At 40.2% G+C, this 18,512-nt stretch overlaps 1 protein-coding gene across 2 annotated transcripts in view; it reads left to right on the top strand.

Annotated features, from left to right (window-relative positions):
- LOC148887030 (uncharacterized) overlaps positions 1-18,512 on the top strand; it is a 48,161-nt gene that overhangs the window by 8,624 nt on the left and 21,025 nt on the right. For both annotated transcript variants that reach the window (XM_089015970.1, XM_089015971.1), the window contains 17 exons: positions 697-869; positions 940-1,164; positions 1,419-1,528; positions 2,765-2,992; positions 4,488-4,611; positions 4,731-4,920; positions 5,001-5,148; positions 6,006-6,183; positions 7,883-8,060; positions 9,519-9,648; positions 9,736-9,855; positions 11,600-11,750; positions 13,292-13,404; positions 13,522-13,672; positions 13,766-14,014; positions 15,455-15,649; positions 18,292-18,473. In XM_089015970.1, the coding sequence (XP_088872096.1) occupies positions 697-869; positions 940-1,164; positions 1,419-1,528; positions 2,765-2,992; positions 4,488-4,611; positions 4,731-4,920; positions 5,001-5,148; positions 6,006-6,183; positions 7,883-8,060; positions 9,519-9,648; positions 9,736-9,855; positions 11,600-11,750; positions 13,292-13,404; positions 13,522-13,672; positions 13,766-14,014; positions 15,455-15,649; positions 18,292-18,473 (2,845 nt within the window). The remainder of the gene's footprint in view (positions 1-696; positions 870-939; positions 1,165-1,418; positions 1,529-2,764; positions 2,993-4,487; positions 4,612-4,730; positions 4,921-5,000; positions 5,149-6,005; positions 6,184-7,882; positions 8,061-9,518; positions 9,649-9,735; positions 9,856-11,599; positions 11,751-13,291; positions 13,405-13,521; positions 13,673-13,765; positions 14,015-15,454; positions 15,650-18,291; positions 18,474-18,512) is intronic.

Below are 18,512 nucleotides of genomic sequence, written 5' to 3'. Positions count from 1 at the left end.
CCCCTCATTTGACAACTCTGAGGTTAAAATCTTCTAAAAGAAAATAGATGGTTTGAAAGAGGAGTAAAAGAAGCGATTTTCATAAAACAGCAAATTTTTTCTCTTAATGGTGGGATGAGGTTCAATTTGGATCGTTCGTATAATACACCTCTGCGGCAACATAGGATTAGTCGTGCTGATGAGGTGATACCAGGGCAAATTGGGCAATCAGGCCAGACGTCAGTCAAGACAATAGAAGCAATCAGTGGAGCTGCAGGAATTCGTCCTCTGCTCCCCCCAAACTGAGAACAGGGACAAATCATAGCAGAGTCCGGCACCGCCACGCCTGGACAGTAGGGACATATACAGTAAAGTCTCGTTATATCGATATTCTCGGGAGTCGGGAAAAATATCGATATAACCGGACTATCGATATATCCGATCCTGCGGCATGTACATTTTCTCCTTGCATATATATATATATATATATATATATATATATATATATATATATATATATATATATATATATATATATATATATATATATATATGGCTGCAACTACCAGTAAGACTTTAGTTTGCTGACGAAGTTTCTTGGATAAGAAGCGAAACGTCCGACACCTTCAAATTTGTGCAGATGACGGCTGAAGAAACCTTTTCATGGACAGTCTTACGTAACAATGTTTTTCTTTTTTTGTGGTTCCCTCTCACCAGTGCCGAAAGTGAGTGTGAAGCAGTGGGGCGGCTTGGGGAGGTTTCAAAGATCCAGGCATTGGCCTGTTTGCAGTGTTGTCCTCTTTTAGAGGATTTAAGTGAATGGAGTCAATGGGAACTTATATTCAAACGTGTCCATGGCTCCCTCAAAGATTTTATTGGAAGAAATGCAGGTAGGTGTTTTTACAGACAAAAACAGAATTGAAAATTGAACCTTCCATCTTCCGTTTTTACCAATGGCAGCAAATACAGGCTTGGCAGCATTGGAGGTGGCGCCAAGTTTGTTGCTCAGAATTACTTTAGACACAGGAGACAAGTATTTCTCCGATGCCACCTTGACCCTTGACCCCGTGGGGACAGCTGGCCACCTTGTATCCATTGTTGTAGCCGACGGGATCACAAACGCTCCCACGGCACTTCTGGCTAATCACATGCAAAGTTCCCTGGCGGCAGCCGTGGCTAAAGAGGGTAACAGAGCAATATTTAAAGGACAACCGACGCCTTCGGACGAGTTGTGTCCATAATTTGTAAAATGTGTTTTGCATTTGACTAAAAACATCAGCCTGCGTGTTTTGGGTATTTTAGATGTGAAAAAAAAAAACAGTTTTTTCTGATATGAGTTAGGAAACAAAAAAATGGTGTCGGTTGTCTTTTAAGCCTCATTTGTATTATATTTGAAAATGCAGCTTTATTATAGAAATAACATTTGCTTTTGGGTCTAGATCTGTCGCGAGCTGAAGAGGATATGTCATGTTACAGTTCAGTGGCAAATTTCCTTTTGGAGTGTTTGGTTCGAATTCCGAATAGAATCTGTCAGGTTCTTTTGCAGAAGGTTAGTTGCATTGTATTTCACAAATCTTTTATTTTTACAGCCGAACATTGATTTAACTGACAGACGATTGTCCGTTATGACAGCGAAGCCACAAAAATTCTTTAATCATCTCACAATAAATGAACGAATGACTGACTGGTTTTGATATCCGTCAAGTCAGCAACAATTGTTTGTTTAATTATTGTTCAAGCGAATGGAAACGAGGGAACAAAATTCTTGCAAAATCTCCACATTATTTCTTACACATGACAATGTGACATTTTGACACAGATTTTAGCACGCTGACACGTATGATTTGATTTCTTAGACCACATAAAATGAGCTGGCGTACCAGATCGGGCCCATGGGCCTTGAGTTTGATACCGTCCTCTATTCCTTTCAGCATCAACTATAGAAAAACTAATCTCTTAAAATTAACTACTTGGAAGTCAAAGAACGAATCGTCATGGACTTGAACGTTCCACAATTCAAGGAACATCCGAGTTACGACAAAATGGTCGCAAGTCAAAATCCACGACAGGATAGTAGTATTCAATGTCAATCTGTTCTTTTTCAGCAATGTTTTCTTTTGAATACTATTATACACCAAACTGCTTCCAGTTCATTTATACAACAACTTTTAGTGTCATTTTTATCATTTTATATTTTGTATTATCGATTTTTATGACTATAACTGTACCTGTAATGTATACAAAACTGTTTACTGAACATTTCATTTATAAATGTTATACTTACCTTTTAGTGTCGTTTTTATCATTTTATATTTCATATTATCGATTTAGATTTTACATAGTGGGTTAAAGAAAATACTTATACATAAAGAATGCAGCTTTCCCTGCTAACGGCCAGAAGAGGTCGCCTAACACACACGCTCGGAAGGAAAAAAGCAGTGCGCAGTACTACAGGAGATGTTGCCAAGACGGCATCTGCACTGTATCACTACTGTATTGAGTGTAGTCACGCAGTAGATTGCTGTGCGAGTGTGTGACATGTTGGCTGGCCATAATTGTAGTACGCGTTTCCGGCTGCTTGCGTGTTGCGGTGCAAGGCGTAGCATTAAAAAAAAAAAAACAAGTGTCGTGGTCGTGAATCGCGCCGGTCGTAACTCGGATGTTACCTGTATTTATATTCTAATGTACATGTGTTAAATGACTGATTATTTAATTCATAGGATTATATGAATGTCATTGATGATTTTATTTCTTCATAATAACGTGTATGTCAAATGACCTCCAGGTGTTTTTAGAGCCTTTATCCAGAGTCTTGGGCCAAACAAAGTCAAAACTGGTCCTACTCGCCCAGGCTCAGTCAAACCTGAGGCACCTAAACTGTTTGCATCGACTTGGAATCCTTCTGGGCATCACAGAGTGGATGAAAGACTACCAAAAAAAGATGACAACATCGCAGGTCCAAAATGGCGACTCATACTCGGGGCCTTCACATCAGCCCGAAGTCCAAACACAGGTGAATGTTCATTTCACTTCAATGTGACTGAATTTACTGTATGTAGCGTTAAATGACAGTTTTACTCAAAAGAGAAACAAATGGACTGATGTTTTCATCCTGCACTTTATCTATAAATTACCCCGGCCAAAATATAAATCATTTTGTCACAATTTGCAAGGTGGCGGTGGATCCCAAAAAACAACCGGGAGGGAGTAGCACGGTATATTTGGCAAATTGCATGAAATAAAGTCACCAGGAACAAAAATCTCAAACAAAGTCATCAGAACAAAAAGGTGCAAAGTAGCAAACAAAACCATGACATGACAAAACAAACAATGACCCAACACGGAATCGAATGGTCGTGCCAGGAGTCATTTTAACGGCCACTGATAAAAACGACCAACCCCCCTGAGCAGCTGGAGGCGGGGCCCTACAGTGCCACCCCTTGGTCACAAACTGAAACGTGACACATTTAAGAATTTTATGACTAATAAAACAATTGTAATGTTGACCATATTTGAATTTAAATTGAAACGATAATCAATGTTTTTCAGTTATTAAAAAAACACCAACTTTAATCATAAAATGAACTACATTTTTCCCCTAGCTGTATTTTACATACCCGAAACGACTTTGTGCACAACTGAGAGTTGAGCTGTTGCCGCTACAAAAAGCATTTGAGAGTTCACTCTTTTGTTGGTTGCTATTTTTTGTTTGTCATCATTCAAATGATATACGTTCAAAGCCATGATATAAAATCTTACACGTCACTGTCATTGATGTGCCTAATAAAGATAAGTAGGGCACACAGAAACTGAAATCTGTGATTACATTTGAATTCCTCCTCAGTCTAATTAGTTGTGCAAAATGTATACATTACATTCAAGCCTGAGCAATGCGCAATTATGTCATGTAACATCTTTGTCGGTTGTGTTAATGTATTCCAGCTTTATTATTCAATCGTATTGGATTGGATTAGCCTTTATTAGTCTCGCAGCCGAGAATTTTACATTTCAGAGCAGCAAAGTGATGAAAGTAAGAGGAAAGGAAAGGAAGAAGTAGACAAACAGAATACAGGAGCTGCTGTAGACGCAGCCAATCTCGCAGCGCCATCTTGAAGTCAAAACAACAAAATATGACATCACCAAGACAGTCATTCAATCTTAAGCACTTTCTGCACCCTCTTGTATGAGTCAGTTCTGGATGAAAGAGGAGAGGATCAAAGCATCCTTTGCACCAGTGGATGGGGTGAAACAAACATGGTGAAATGTGCACGTCTGCTACAAGCCTAATATTGAAAGCAAACACCAAGCCGTAGCATCCATTGATGAAAAGAGATTGTCTCACTTATCCCGTCCCACCTAAATCCGCTTCAATTCCAAGCTGCGACCGTTCCACATATGCATCGGGGCTCTGCTGTAACGCTCCTCTTGTCTCAACGCGGCCTCCTCAAACCATGCATGAATCCAGCTGTCGAGTGGATTGATTCAATGTGCTTTGTTTATGACTCCAGTCTAAAGCGGCGCATTTGGAGAGCGGCAGTTTGTCAGGCAAGAACACGAGTGACGATGAAAGTGTCGAAGACAACAATGCAGCAGACGGCCGTCCGTCCTCCGGTCCTCTCAACCTTCAACAAGGTGACTGACTGACTGACAGACAGCAAGACGTTATTTTCCGGGTGTCCAATTGAATGTTTTTCAACTAAAAGTAACTGGAGAATATATTCGACTAAGAGATGCCATTTTATGACAACTAGGTAAGAGATCACATGAAGAAAAAGTATCGTGTGAAGAACAGCGTTTTGTTGAGATGTCGGACAACCGCAGCAAAGCGCAAGACGTAGGCGGCAATCTGTCCGAATATCTGGACTTGAATGAAGACGAGGTGGCCACTTGTCAACCACAGCTCACTTTAGATGGTCACAGAGCAATCATTGAAAAAATAAGGTCTGTGGCCATTCTTTTTGATATGTTCTTGTTTGGGTTCACAAAAGTAATCCAACTTAATTTTTTTTGTCCCCCGACAGAAAAAAAGAGTTTGGTATTGGTGTGGAACTGACATCTGAAGGTCACAACCTCATGCAGGCCCACCAGGACCGGATTGGCAGAAGTTTGGATCGCCTCTCGACGGAGCTCTACAGCAAAGACACACATTTTGTTCTGGAACTCATTCAGGTGTTTGTCCGCACACACGCCTTTTTCAAGGACAACCGACGCCTCCCGACAGGTTGTGTCCATCATTTGTCAAATCACTTCAAATGACTTCTGCTGAGCGTATATTACAAAGGTTCCACGACATAGAGCTATATTTCACATTTTAAGGCTTGTGCTGAATATTCAGGAAGTCTTGTTTTCGAGTTGATGACGATGCCGGACGCGACGTCACTGAAGGAACGCCCCTGACCGAGAAAGCGACACAATGCATTTTGGGTACTTGTACGTGTTGATGGCGAAATTAGAAGGAAAACGCCATGGTAAATCGTTGTGTTTTGCACCAAGACTACTATTTCATACTAGTAATTGACACACATGACAAATCCTTCCATTTCCAACGGAGCTTGGGCGCCATCTTGTACATTTTCTGGGACGCTACATTGCAGTCCAGACGGCTCGAATTGATACGGAAGGACTTCTTTAATCGTTTGCAAACATTGATGCGTTCCTCTTCAGAACTATTTGAATCATATTCATAACTGGATGAGTAACAAGAAAGCATCTTCTCCGAATCTGAAGACATTGTTTTGATTCTCCAGCAAGGCAAGACGTCCTGGCGTGACGTCATGAACAAGGAGGCGGGACATTCTGAAACTCGCCAACTCCGAGCTCATTTTGAAGTAGTTTTGGGACACTTGAAGTCATTTTTATTGGTGTTTTGCCTTTGACTAAAAATATCAGGCTGCGTGTTTTGGCTATTTTAGATGCTATCAAACGTTTTTCTGATATCAGTTAGGAAACAAAAAAATGGTGTCGGTTGTCCTTTAAATCTCAGGTATGCACTTATTTCAGTTCACTTTTACTTGTACTCTTTCCAGAATGCAGATGACAACAGCTACCCATCAATGTCTGATGTTGTCCCAGCACTGGCTTTTGTGGTTGAGAAGGACTGCATCACTATTCTCAACAATGAAACTGGTTTCCAGGAGGCAAACATAAAAGCTATATGTGATGTGGGTCGAAGTACCAAAGGCAAACACACATCTGGATATATTGGTATGTTTTAACCTTTAAACAATTGCCTATCACTGCTGTAAATTTCAGTTTTAAATAGGAAAAAATATATATATATACAGTAAAGTCTCGTTATATCGATATTCAAGGGAGTCGGAAAAAATATCGATATAACCGGGACTATCGATATATCCGACCCTGTTTGCATGTAATTTTCTCCGTGCGTGCATAGAAATAGTATCGATATATCCGATATCGATATAACGAGACTTTACTGTATATATATATATATTATAATCCCCCAAAAAATCCATTATCCAAACTCAATTACACAAAGGTTTTGAAACAAACAAAGCAAAATTATCTTTTTTTTTTCTGTGAAAGCAGATTTTTTTGCATTAAAAAATCTAAACTATTAACTACAGGAATTTATTTTGCTCACATTTTCTCACCAAAATCAACTCACTGAAAAATTTAGTTGTGCATATAAGTCTAAAATCCGCTTATATTTTTAGGCCTTTATCACATTGTCGTATAGATAAGTCATAAGCACAAATGCGTCATTTTTTTTGTCTAGTGGAGGATGGTGATAATTCAACTTAGAGGTGCAATTAACCGCAGCCATAATAATAAAAATGCATCTGGGCCGCGCCCTTGCGCCATTTACGTATTTTGACTTCCATTGGCTTCCATTTGACTTTATCAGTCCACTGCGGCAACACAGGCGCACGTCGATTACGATTGCCGTATATTGCTACATGCTACATATGACATCCTTCAGTTAAAATAGCTAAAGAAACAAAATTAGTTAAACAGCAATTGAAAATTGTTCGTTTTCCTTCAGAGGTTTTAACTTTTCGTTGTGATCCGGAAAATGCAGAAAGAGGTAATTGAATATTTATTTACCCATGGTGCATTGCAGTATTTACATCGATCGACATTGACAAAGTTGGTTGCAATGCGGAGCCAGAGAACAGGAGTAAAAGTTGGAAAAAACAAGCAGCAAAGAAACATATTTTCATTGTTTTTAAGAAATAACGGAGGCTAGTGACAATTCGTTTAAGCAAACGACTGTATAAGATTCGAATTTATTGGATAATGCGACTTATTTCAGAGCTGTTGCAGCACACTGGAAATCTTGACAGCAAATTGTTAAAGGAGACACTAGTAAGAAATATTGTGCTGTCTTATCTGTAATCGTGTAGAATATCAAAATAGCATGGGATTGATTGTTTAGTAACTAAAGAAAATAGAAAAAGTTTGATTCTTTTACGTATGAATACATTATTTGACTTGATTTAAAATTGTTTAGATATTAGAAAAAAATGTTTTTTTTTTTTTGCTATTTAGAAATATCATGCTCCAATGAATGTATTTTGGTTTATTTCAATCCGTTTTGAATACTTTGGCAATCTAGTTAAATCGGGACCAATCAATTTTAGAATTTGGCCCCCTTTTCAGACACATGGGGGCCAATTGGCCCCCTTTTTAAATTTCCCAGATGCATGCCTGGAGCAGTTTGGCACCTGGGGATTTTTACATTCAATATTTGTTTACTTTTTAAAATTATGATGATTATTTTTCTGTACTTTCATCTATTTTGTATTTGTCTCATTTTTTAAAATATGATTTCCCCACGTTATTTTTGGAAGTATCTAAGTTAAATGTTACCAATGGCAATTTTTATTTTTTGTTTGCATTTTTGTTTAAAAAAATATGTCTGATCTTTTGATCTGTGCAGGACAAAAGGGTATTGGCTTTAAATCAGTATTCAAGGTCACAGACCGTCCAGAGATTCACTCCAATGGCTTCCATTTGTTTTTTGACAAGAACTGCGGGCCAATGGGATATATCCTCCCCCACTGGATGGATGTTGAGAAGCCCTTGGACCCGCACTTAAATGACTTTTTTCTTCACAGGTATTGACAAAAGTCATTTTGCCAATGCAAGTTATGTCGGTAGTCAGTATCCTCTCAAACGGACAACACAACAAACCTGTCTTATCATTTCAAGTCGTACTTACTAACTAAGCGATAACCTTAAAAATGTGAACATAGTTGAGGAAGACATCTACAAATTTGTTGCTATTGGACAATGGATGCAATTTTTCTTTGCCTGTCCGTCCAGATGGTGAGAACTGTACAGCGATACCTTGGCTTACGAACTTAATCGATTCCCAGACAGAGTGTGTAAGGCGAAAAGTGTGTATCCCAAAAATTAATTTCCCACAGGAAACCATTAAAATGAGAATTATCCGTTCCCAGGTCCCCATAAAACTGAATAAGCCTTAAAACTACACAAAATATACCTTATTTTATGTATAATAAATGTGCTATGGTATTATCATTAAAGAAATAAACTGTACTGTATAAGAAGGTCATTTTATTTACCTTTTGTGATGGTCGTTGATGGCTAGATGGAATGGAGTGGCCGGTTTTTGCATCAAGTGTACAGATGGCCTGTACGGGTTGTTTGTGGAGCCTGATGGATGTGATATTTTAACCTTGCAGTCTACACTCTCACTGTCGTCTGCCTGTCTCTTTACTGTTTAAACCTCCCCCCTCATTGCTGCGTTCTTGACCAATCAATCACGTGGCTTTAACCGAAGACTGGGGGCGGGGAATAGAGCACAAAAACAGTCGGCTGCCGTTTTGTTGTTAGAAGAACGGGCTCGTTCGCGAATGACATATCACTCGTTGCGGCAGCTCCGTGAGTTCGTATGCCAAGGTAAAGTTCGTATACCAAGGTAAAATTTTCATAAATGTAACGTTCGTAAGCCAAGGGGTTCGTAAACCGAGGTATCACTGTACATGATTTTTTGGACTTTAAAAATGATCAATTTAAAAACAATATTAAAAGAATGTTGATCATAATGGAGATCGTCCAGAATCAAAAACACAATTGTGATCAGTTTTATGTACTTTCTATCACTTTTATACACATTAAACCCAAGACAATTTGTACCATGACTTGTGGAACGATCGCGGCTTGGAATTGATGCGGATTTATGTGCGACACGAGATGTGAGACGATCTCTTTTTGTCAATGGATGTGGATGATACAGCTTTGTTTGCTTTCAAAATTTAGCTTGTAGCAGTCGTGCACATTCCACCATGTTGTCTCTGATGCACTGGTGAAAAGGAGGCTTTCACCCTCTCCCCTTTCATTGAGAACTGCGTCATGTAATAACGTGTTTGTCTTGGACTCAAACATCATAGAGTGGAAAGTCGTTAATTGCACAACTGTCCATGTGTTTAATATTCCTGTTGTGTTTATTATTTTGCTTGACAATTATGCGACTCTCAGTTAGCGACTGTTGAAATCATGAATGTGATAATAAGCCACCACTGAAGAACCTCTACATTTGGGTTCCTTAGCACCTGGACAACTAAGATCCGCCTTCCTCTACGGTCTGAGAGTCAGCAGACCCGAAACCTGTTCCATGACGTGCACCCTTCCCTGCTACTCTTTCTGCACCGGCTACGTTCCATCACCATCTACGATCAGGTACCTGCGGCACATGCATGCGAGTGGTCACGAAGCACATTTTTCATGTCATGTATTTCTTTTTGTGTTCTCTCTGCAATCCTGTAGGCCGAGAACCGCCTTGTAACAATGACACGGAAGGACCTCAGTCATAATGTGCTTGAGGTGGAGCACTCCGATGGCAGCGAACGCTGGCTAGTCGTCAAAACTACACTGCGGCCCAAAATGGTGATTCGCACACTTCGCACACGCACCGACATACAGTGATACCTCCGCATACGAACGCTTCACATCACAAACATTTCGCCACACGAACGTTAAATTCGCGAGCATATGGTCTCGACTGACGAACTCGTTTTCGTTGGACGAACCAAACCACACGGTGGCTGGGGGACTAGTTTTCGTCACCCCCTTTCTTTGAGTGCAGACGTGGTTTGTTATCGAGTGTAGTACTTTAGCTATCATGGGACCGAAAAAGACCCCACCACAGGCTAATGTTAAGCCGAAGAGGACACAAAAGAAAATGACGGTCGAGCAGAAGAAGGAGATCATCGAAAATCACGAACGAGGTGTGCGTTTGTGTGACTTAGCGTCCGAGTACGCTCAGTCGACCATTGCTACGTGCGGCCATGGGTAAGCAACCGTCTCAGGCCATAGAAGAGGTTGAACAACTTCTGTTGATTTGGATTAACGAAAAGCAGCTAGCAGGAGATCACCGTATGATCACCGAGAAAGCACAGCAACTTCACTCGGATGTCATCAAGAGGCAACTACATCAATGACCTTCACAAAGGTAAATAAAACGACTTTATTATACAGTACAGTTTATTTCTTTAGTTACAATACAATAGCATTTATTATTGATAAAATAAGGTACGGTTGTGTAGTTTTAAGGCTTATTTAGTTGAAAATTATGTTTTATGGGGACCTGGGAACGGATTATTCTCATTTTAATGGTTTCTTATGGGAAATAAATGTTCGGCAGATGAACTTTTCACCGTAAACACACTTTCTGGGAACCAATTAAGTTCGTGAGCTGAGGTATCACTGTACTCAGATGTAGAATAAAATAGCGGCATCGTTTCTGAAGTGATTCCTCATGGGAAATTAGGACGTTTGTCATGAACATATACTAGTTTGGATTGGATTGGATTGGATATGCCTTTATTAGTCTCACAGTGGAGAAATTTACATTTCACAGCAGCAAAGTGATGAAAGGAATGAAAGTAGAAAAACGAAACAGTTTGAAGGTTTGTTTAACCCTTTCAGGAACATCGGTTACCACAGTGGCCAATTTATTAGATAGATTACAAGTTGTCATTATTTGTGCCCAATGATATATCTGTGTTTTTATTGACTGTCCATGTAAACATATATTTCCCTTTTCTAATAAAGGGGGAAACATTAAAATTTTCAATGAGTTAAAAGGTCCATTTATCGTTGGTCAGGCCACCTTTAAGATGACTAATTTCCCAAACCAAAATGTCATTTTTATGTCAAACATCAAAAATAGCAAATGAAATGAAATGCATGAATAATTGAATAAAGCTAAACTTTTTGATCAAGGCAAAACCAAATATATCAGTAGCAGTTAAAAAACAACTTGTTATAATGGAAACACATAGGACGACAGCAAAAAAGGAAATATATATTGGGTTGAAATATTGTAATGACATATTAGTAAGTGAAGCCAAACAAAGGACATATATCACATTTACACAGTACACGTATGCTTATAAATTAAATTGTTGCGATGTTTATTTTTTACACACGTACTGTAACTAATCACTTCCTGTAGCCTGCTCTTATTCTGAAAGGTATGTCAAACCAACTCAGATAGGAGTAGTTGCTTACTCATCATCATAATGAAGCATTTTTTGGGATGAAAACAAATTCTGCCAACTCATTGAATCCTATTTTCCCATGATTATAGTCCTATCCCCCTCTAAATGATGTTTTTCTTCTTCTGAAGCTCAAAGAGAACGTCGAATCGACTGAGCTTGCCCTCGCCTTCCAACTCAACTGTGATAACTCGGGAAAGGACTTCATAGGCCAACCGCAGAAACAGCCCGTCTTCGCCTACCTGCCTCTTCGCAGCTTTGGATTCCGATTCATCGTACAAGGTTCCTTTTATTTATTGTTTTCTTAATTGGGACTCGAATGAACATGTATTCATTTTCTGTGTAATGGGAGTCAAGTGTGACTCCAACCAAGCGCATTTTGAAATCATCCGGATAGTATGGATAGACATTAGCATGTAGGCTTCGCTACGTGGCGGTTTTTTGTCATCTATCGCGTGTGGTCCGCGATAAACAAGGTACATGTTCTAATGTATTTCTTCTCAGCAAAACCAATTATTGCAGGACAGAAATGTGTACTTGGGGATTACTGGAAAGCAATGGAAAAAGTCCCAAGTGACGCTGCAACAAAGGCTTGTCATTGTGAATTTCACGCAGACATATTTCCACTAAATTTGGCCTTAGAAATCATTTTTTGGACTCATACACATGTAAGTGACCTATAAATGAAATGTATGATGATGATTATTATTGTTATTATCATTACGGTATATTTACCAATACATGTAGGGTTCGCTCCATCTTAGTTTTTGTCTATCATGGGTGGTCCCGGTTCTTCATTCACTTCGATCGATGAGGGACTACTGTATTTTTTTAAGGTGCAGTACCCAAAGGTAACACTAAGGGTCAGCAAAACCAATTATTACCGTGCAGAAATGTGCATGTATCTATTTATTCCTCCATCCATTTTCCTTAGCGCTTATTCCTCATTCGGGGGCGCTGGAGCCCATCCCAGCCGTCTTCGGGCACGAGGCAGGGCATACCCTGAATTGGTCGCCAGCCAATCGCAGATCAATCGAAGATCAAAATGTCAAATTGAATTGCCTTTTTTCCCCCCTCAATCATGGCAACAAATGAATGTGGATGTGAGCAGTGACGCATCGTTTTGCATGACAGGCAAACGACACGGGACGGGACATGTAAAAAACAAAATGTAGCATCTTTGCATCCCCGTCAAGCAAGTACAGTGATACCTCGGTTTTCGACCATAATCCATTTCACAAACCTGTTCAAAAACCGAAACAGCAGTTTCCATTCAAATCAATGTAAAAAATCTTAATCCGTTCAAAGTCTAGAAAACAACTATTTCATCGCATAAACCGGATAGAAACTTAATAATAGAGCAGGTCACGTGTAAAATTCTATGAAAACAAACTTTTATTTTCACCAATTATCTTTGTGCCACGGGGCGTGTTGGCACCTATCCCAGCTGTCTTTGGGCAAATTCAGGGCACACTAACTTTTCAAACCATCCTCTGGTGGCTTTAAAATCACACTATTCAGGAGATCTTAACCAAATATGTCAGCATTTTCACTAAAATAAGACAACAACAATATTAATGCGTCGGTCACAATGAGGAAGACGTGACACATAAGGAAGTGACGTACAAGGAAGCACAGGGTAGTCGAGTGATGCATTCAGATGCACTCAGTTTGGTTGCGAACCAAATTTCGGTTGTGTACCGGGGCATAAAAAAGATGACATTTTTGGTTGAAAACCGAATGGGATGAGAACCGAGACGTTTGAAACCCCAGGTTTGACTGTCTTTTTATTTTTATTCGTCTTGATTTTTTTGTTCTCTTAGGTGTCTTTGACATCCCTTCTTCCCGAGAGGATGTTGACAGAGACAGCTCGTGGAACCAATGGCTCCGATCGGAGATCCCACAACTCTTCCTCCGGGCCATGAACGTCTTCAATGTACAAATACATCTGCAGAACTTCGATAGAAAGAAATATGAATGAAATGTAAACGTTCCCATTTCCGATAAATCACACGGGAGAGAAAAATCCCATTTTTTATTTTTTTTTTTCCAGGATCACCCAGAGTTTACGGGGCTTCGCGGGCTCTGCCAGTTCCTGCAGTTTGTCCCCCTCCCCGATGAGGTGATAGACTTCTTTAAACCCGTTGCCGGTCATATTATCCAGTTGCTCAAGGGCAAGGCCTTCCTGCCTACGCTGGGCTCAGGTATTCATCACACCTACAGAAGATATGAACTCATGTCATAGATTTTTTTTTTTTTGAAATTATTATTGTGTTTTGTTTTGTTTTGTTTTGCAGACGGTCAAGTTGTGTACAAGCTGCCCTCCCAAGTGGCCGTCTGTAAGGATCCCGTGATCCGAAAGGTTATCAGCCAAGAAGAGCTGGAAAAGCATCTCTTGCTGTCATATCTCCACCCCGATCTAAGCCCCGCCCCTCCTGCCTCCCTTCTATCCCATCTGGGTGTTCGGAACCTCAGGGGTTCCGATGTCACCACGGTAACCACAGCCATGGCCAAGGAGCTGATGAAAGAAATGACGATCCACACAGGTGAGTGGATGACTTTTTTTTTAACTCATTCACTGCCATTCCCGAATTAGTTTGGGTTTTGTTTTTTTTCTTGCTTGAGTGCCGACAAAGCGCTGGCCAGACCTCTGGCAATCCACAAGGTGGCCAATTTTTTTCCCAATGTTAGCGCTTTGTTCCACCTTCAGCTGTTGTTAAAGCACTATATAAACCAATATGTATGTATTGCATTCTATTCAATCATTTCAAGCTCAGATAACTCCAGACCCACGTCATTTAGGAATTAACTCTTTTTTTTCTGTTGAAAGAAGAATGTCGAATGTTTCTCACACTGTTTATGTAGTCCTAAAACAAAGTACAGTGATACCTCATCTTACGAACTTAATTGGTGCCCAGAAAATATGTACAAGGCAAAAAGTTTGTCTGCCAAGAATTTATTTCCCATAAGAAACCATTAAAAATGAGCGTAATCCGTTCCTAGGTCCCCATAAAACATAATTGTCTACTAAATAAGCCTTAAAACTACACAAAATATACCTTATTTTACGTATAATAAATGTGCTATTGTATTGTAATTAAATAAATGAACTCTACTGTATAATAAAGTGGTTTTATTTACCTTTGTGATGGTAGTTGTCAATGAATGACGAACTTCCAGGTTGCCCCTTGATGATATCCGAGTGAAGTTGCCGCGCTTTCTCTGCGATAATATCCTCACTCACAATGTATCCTGCTTGCTGCTTTTTGTTAATCCTAATCAACAGAAGTTTTTCAACCTCTTCTATTGCCTGAGACCGTTGTTAAAAGAAACACACGTAACAATGGTCGACTTAGCGTACTGGGACGGGAAGTCACAAATGCAGCGTCGTGTTATTCGATGACCTCCTTATTCTGCTCGAGCGTAATTTCCTTTTCTGTCCTCTTCGGCTTAACACTAGCCTGTGGTGGGGTCTTTTTACAGTCCCATAATAGCAAAAGTACTCCACTTGATAACAAACCACATCTGTACTCAAAGCGGGTGAGGAAAACTAGTTTGCCATCCACTGTAGCGCTGTTCGACCGTGGGTTTGGTGTTCATCTGCCGAAAACTAGTCCGCCAGCCACCATGGCGCTGTGTGCTTTGGTTCGTCCGCTGAAAACTAGTTTGTTAGCCAAGACTATATGCTTGCGAATTTAATATTCGGGAGGCGAAAAGTTCGTGAGCGAAAGCGTTCGTAAGCTGACGTATCACTGTATTCTGTGACAAAAACCCTGGCACTGGAGTGGACACATTTTTTTTGCACATCATCTGGCAGTGAATGAGTGAATGAAGTGCATCCTACTTTTGATCAAGTCACGGTGGCATGATGAATTAAGACCAGTGGCTGTATAATGAGCCGGAACTCTTGTCCCGGACTTGACAATAGTTAATTTGTAATTCATTGCACACCATAATTTCACATGAAGAACTCTTTTGTGGTCTAGATGCTGGCCTGCGTCAGTTGGCCAGACTTCTGGTTTGCAACTTCAGGGCTGTGGAACACGGTTATGGAGACGGCGACCTAATTTTGCAGACGCTTCGGACTCTATCTCTAATTCCAATGGCTGACGGGCGTGTGGTGGCGCTTGATGGAGACGCCGTGTTCTTCCCGTTGGAAAAGAAAAGCCAAGCCCTAACCGGTAATGACTTTCTCTGCTGAAAATCCTGCTCGGTTGCCAGTTTCTGTCACTTTAAAATTTATTACTGTCATATTTCTACCATGAAACAAATATGCAAATGAACTGACTGAATGATTACTCATCGCTGCAATTGGCTGGCAACCAGTTGAGAGCGTACGGCCCCTGCTGCCTGAAAAAGGCGGGATAAACTCCCTTTTTTTCTCCATCTCCTCCTATGGGTGGCCTCTCCCTATAGCACACCCCTACTTCCTATTAGCATGTTGATAGAGATTAGACAGAATAAGAAGTTATCATATTTCAAAGTTTCATGCTGTTATATGCTGAGTCAACATGTGTGACTCGAATACACAATTGAAGCACAGACAGCCTGGGGTCAATCTGAGGTCAACTGACACAGCTTGTTAAACTGCCATCTTCATCTAGGAGATCCGGCCTTGGACAGAATTTAGGACTTGGGAAACTCCTTTATCACAGAAGCATTTTACGACTTGAAACTCCTTCACAGGAAGAGCTCATTAGCCAGGTTGCAAATTTATCAATTCATGGAAGAGACAATGTTTTATTGCTTACAGCTGTTCACGCTTAGAACGTTCCAGGGGCGTGGTATTGTAATCAAGAAAACTATGTTTTACTAATGTATTACTTAAATTTGCATATACTCACATTTATTATACATAACACTCACATTTATTATACATAAAATAAGGTATATGTCGTGTAGTTTTAAGGCTTATTTAGTTGAAAATGATGTTTTATGGGGACCTGGGAATGGATTATTCTCATTTTAATGGTTTCTTATAGGAAATAAATGTTCGGAAGAAGACAAACTTTTTGCCTCACACACACTTTCTGGGAACCAATTAAGTTTGTGAGCTGAGGTTAAATTTTAACTCTGGCCAACCTGTGTGGAGTTTGCATGTTCTTTGCAGGCCTGCGTGGGTTTTATCCTGGTTTCCACCCACATTCCAGAAACACGCATGATAGACTGAACACTAAAAATTGTCCTTAGGTTTAAGTGTGAGTGTGGATGGCTGTTGTGTGTGTGTGTGCCCTGCGATTGACTGGCGACCGGTTCAGGGTGTCCCCCGCCTACTGCCCGAATACGGCTAGGATAGGCTCCGGCACCCTCCGCTACCCTTGTGAATATAAGCAGATTGAAAAAAAGATAGATGGTAGCAATAAAATTGATGAGAGAATTTCTAAGACATCCTATCACCGGAGGAAGTGAATGTTTGACACATCCGTTTTTCAAATCTCTTCAAGAGAACTCAGAATAGACCGAGTCGAGAATAAGACTGGACTTGTGCGTCATCATACCTAAATGCAGCATACGTATTTTCGGGTTTGCAATGTGGGCATGCGTTTCATTCAAATGAACTCTTCTGTAATTTTTTTCATGGGTCACAAACCCTTCCAATGGAGCATTTTACTTTGAGATACTTTGTTGAGTTGACATTTATTTGTCTTCGTATAAGCTCAGTGTTGAAGTGTATGACAATAGGCATGGAATGATATGAGTGAAGTTTCTTTTCCAGGTCAGCGAGCATAGCGAGTAGCAGTAGTCGCTCTGAATATTGAAGTCTTCAGCTTCCAGGGAAGTCAAGTGTACAAAGTTGTGTGTGATAGCAGCGAGAGCACCGAGTGAATCACTGTGAACTCGTCTAAAATATTCAGCAGGACAGAGACAAAGTGCCTGTCTTGGAATGTAGGCCACTGACGCCCTTTCTTTTGAGTGTAGGGCCAATGCTGCTGTTTTAGGTGCGTGTAGCGAACGCTATTTCATGACCCAAAAATGCCATGATTTAGTTTTATTCACATTTTTTGTGTGTCATCTCGTGCATGGTTTAACCCATCCATCCACCATTTATAACGGTTTGCAGAGGTAGCAGCTGAATTATCAAAGCCCAGCGCTACCAGTGTCAACCAATGGGTTTGTGCTTTGCATTATAGCCGACGGTTTGGCAAAATTGTCTTCTACTTGTGATTTTTAAGCACGCTGTGGTAAATTTTTGAGGTCCTCCTTTCCTGGCTTGAGAACTGTGTGAGCATTCAGGGCATTGTATTGAAATTGTAACATTGCTGACTTTCTCAAGTTGGGAGTGCCTCAAGGTTCCGTCCTTGAACCACACCACATATTTTTCTTGTGTCTTCTTTGTCTTTGGTTCATTTTCTGCCATCTCCAAATAATGATATTTTTCAGTCACTTGAGGAATAAGATGTATATTGTGCAAACATTAGAAGTCAAGTGCATGATGAGGAAATAAAGGGAAATGAGGCATGGAACTATTTAGCTTTAAATATATGAAATATGGGTTGATGCAATACAGTTGCATGAATCAATATACATTTTCTTGATACTTGCACTATGTACAGTTTTTTTTTTAATGAAACGGTTTTGCACGTTTACAGTCTCAGTTCTCAGTCTGCTGACATTTTTACTATGCTTAGAATATCTTGTTTTTCTATCCCATCAAATTGCTGCTGTGGACTGCAAATGTGGACCACTGTGGGACGAATAAAGGTTGTCGGATTCTGATTTTCTGAAATTTTCAGAATGCTGCTCTACATATTTGGCTGGAAGTAAAAAATCTGAGCATATTGAAAATGTTCCTTCAATATTTCCCCCTCTCTCCAACCCACAGGACACGTGTCCTTATTGTACGAAGATCTCAACGTAGTTCACCCGTCTCTGTTGAGCTGTATGGAACCTTTGGAAAGTCAGCAAGTGCGGGAGCTGCTGAGGAGACTTGGAGTTAATCAACTTGAGCCGCAAGAGCTGCTGGAGAAGCACATCTACCCTGCATTACAGCATGAAAAGTGGAAGGTAGATATTTTAGATGTTGCATCAGCTTTTGCTGATTTT

This window comes from Hippocampus bargibanti, linkage group LG15, assembly GCF_051943395.1.
Source record: "Hippocampus bargibanti isolate YZ-2025 linkage group LG15, ASM5194339v1, whole genome shotgun sequence".
Taxonomy (NCBI): domain Eukaryota; kingdom Metazoa; phylum Chordata; class Actinopteri; order Syngnathiformes; family Syngnathidae; genus Hippocampus; species Hippocampus bargibanti.
Note: the sequence above shows the minus strand (reverse complement) of the source record. Positions and strands in the feature narration are given on the sequence as shown.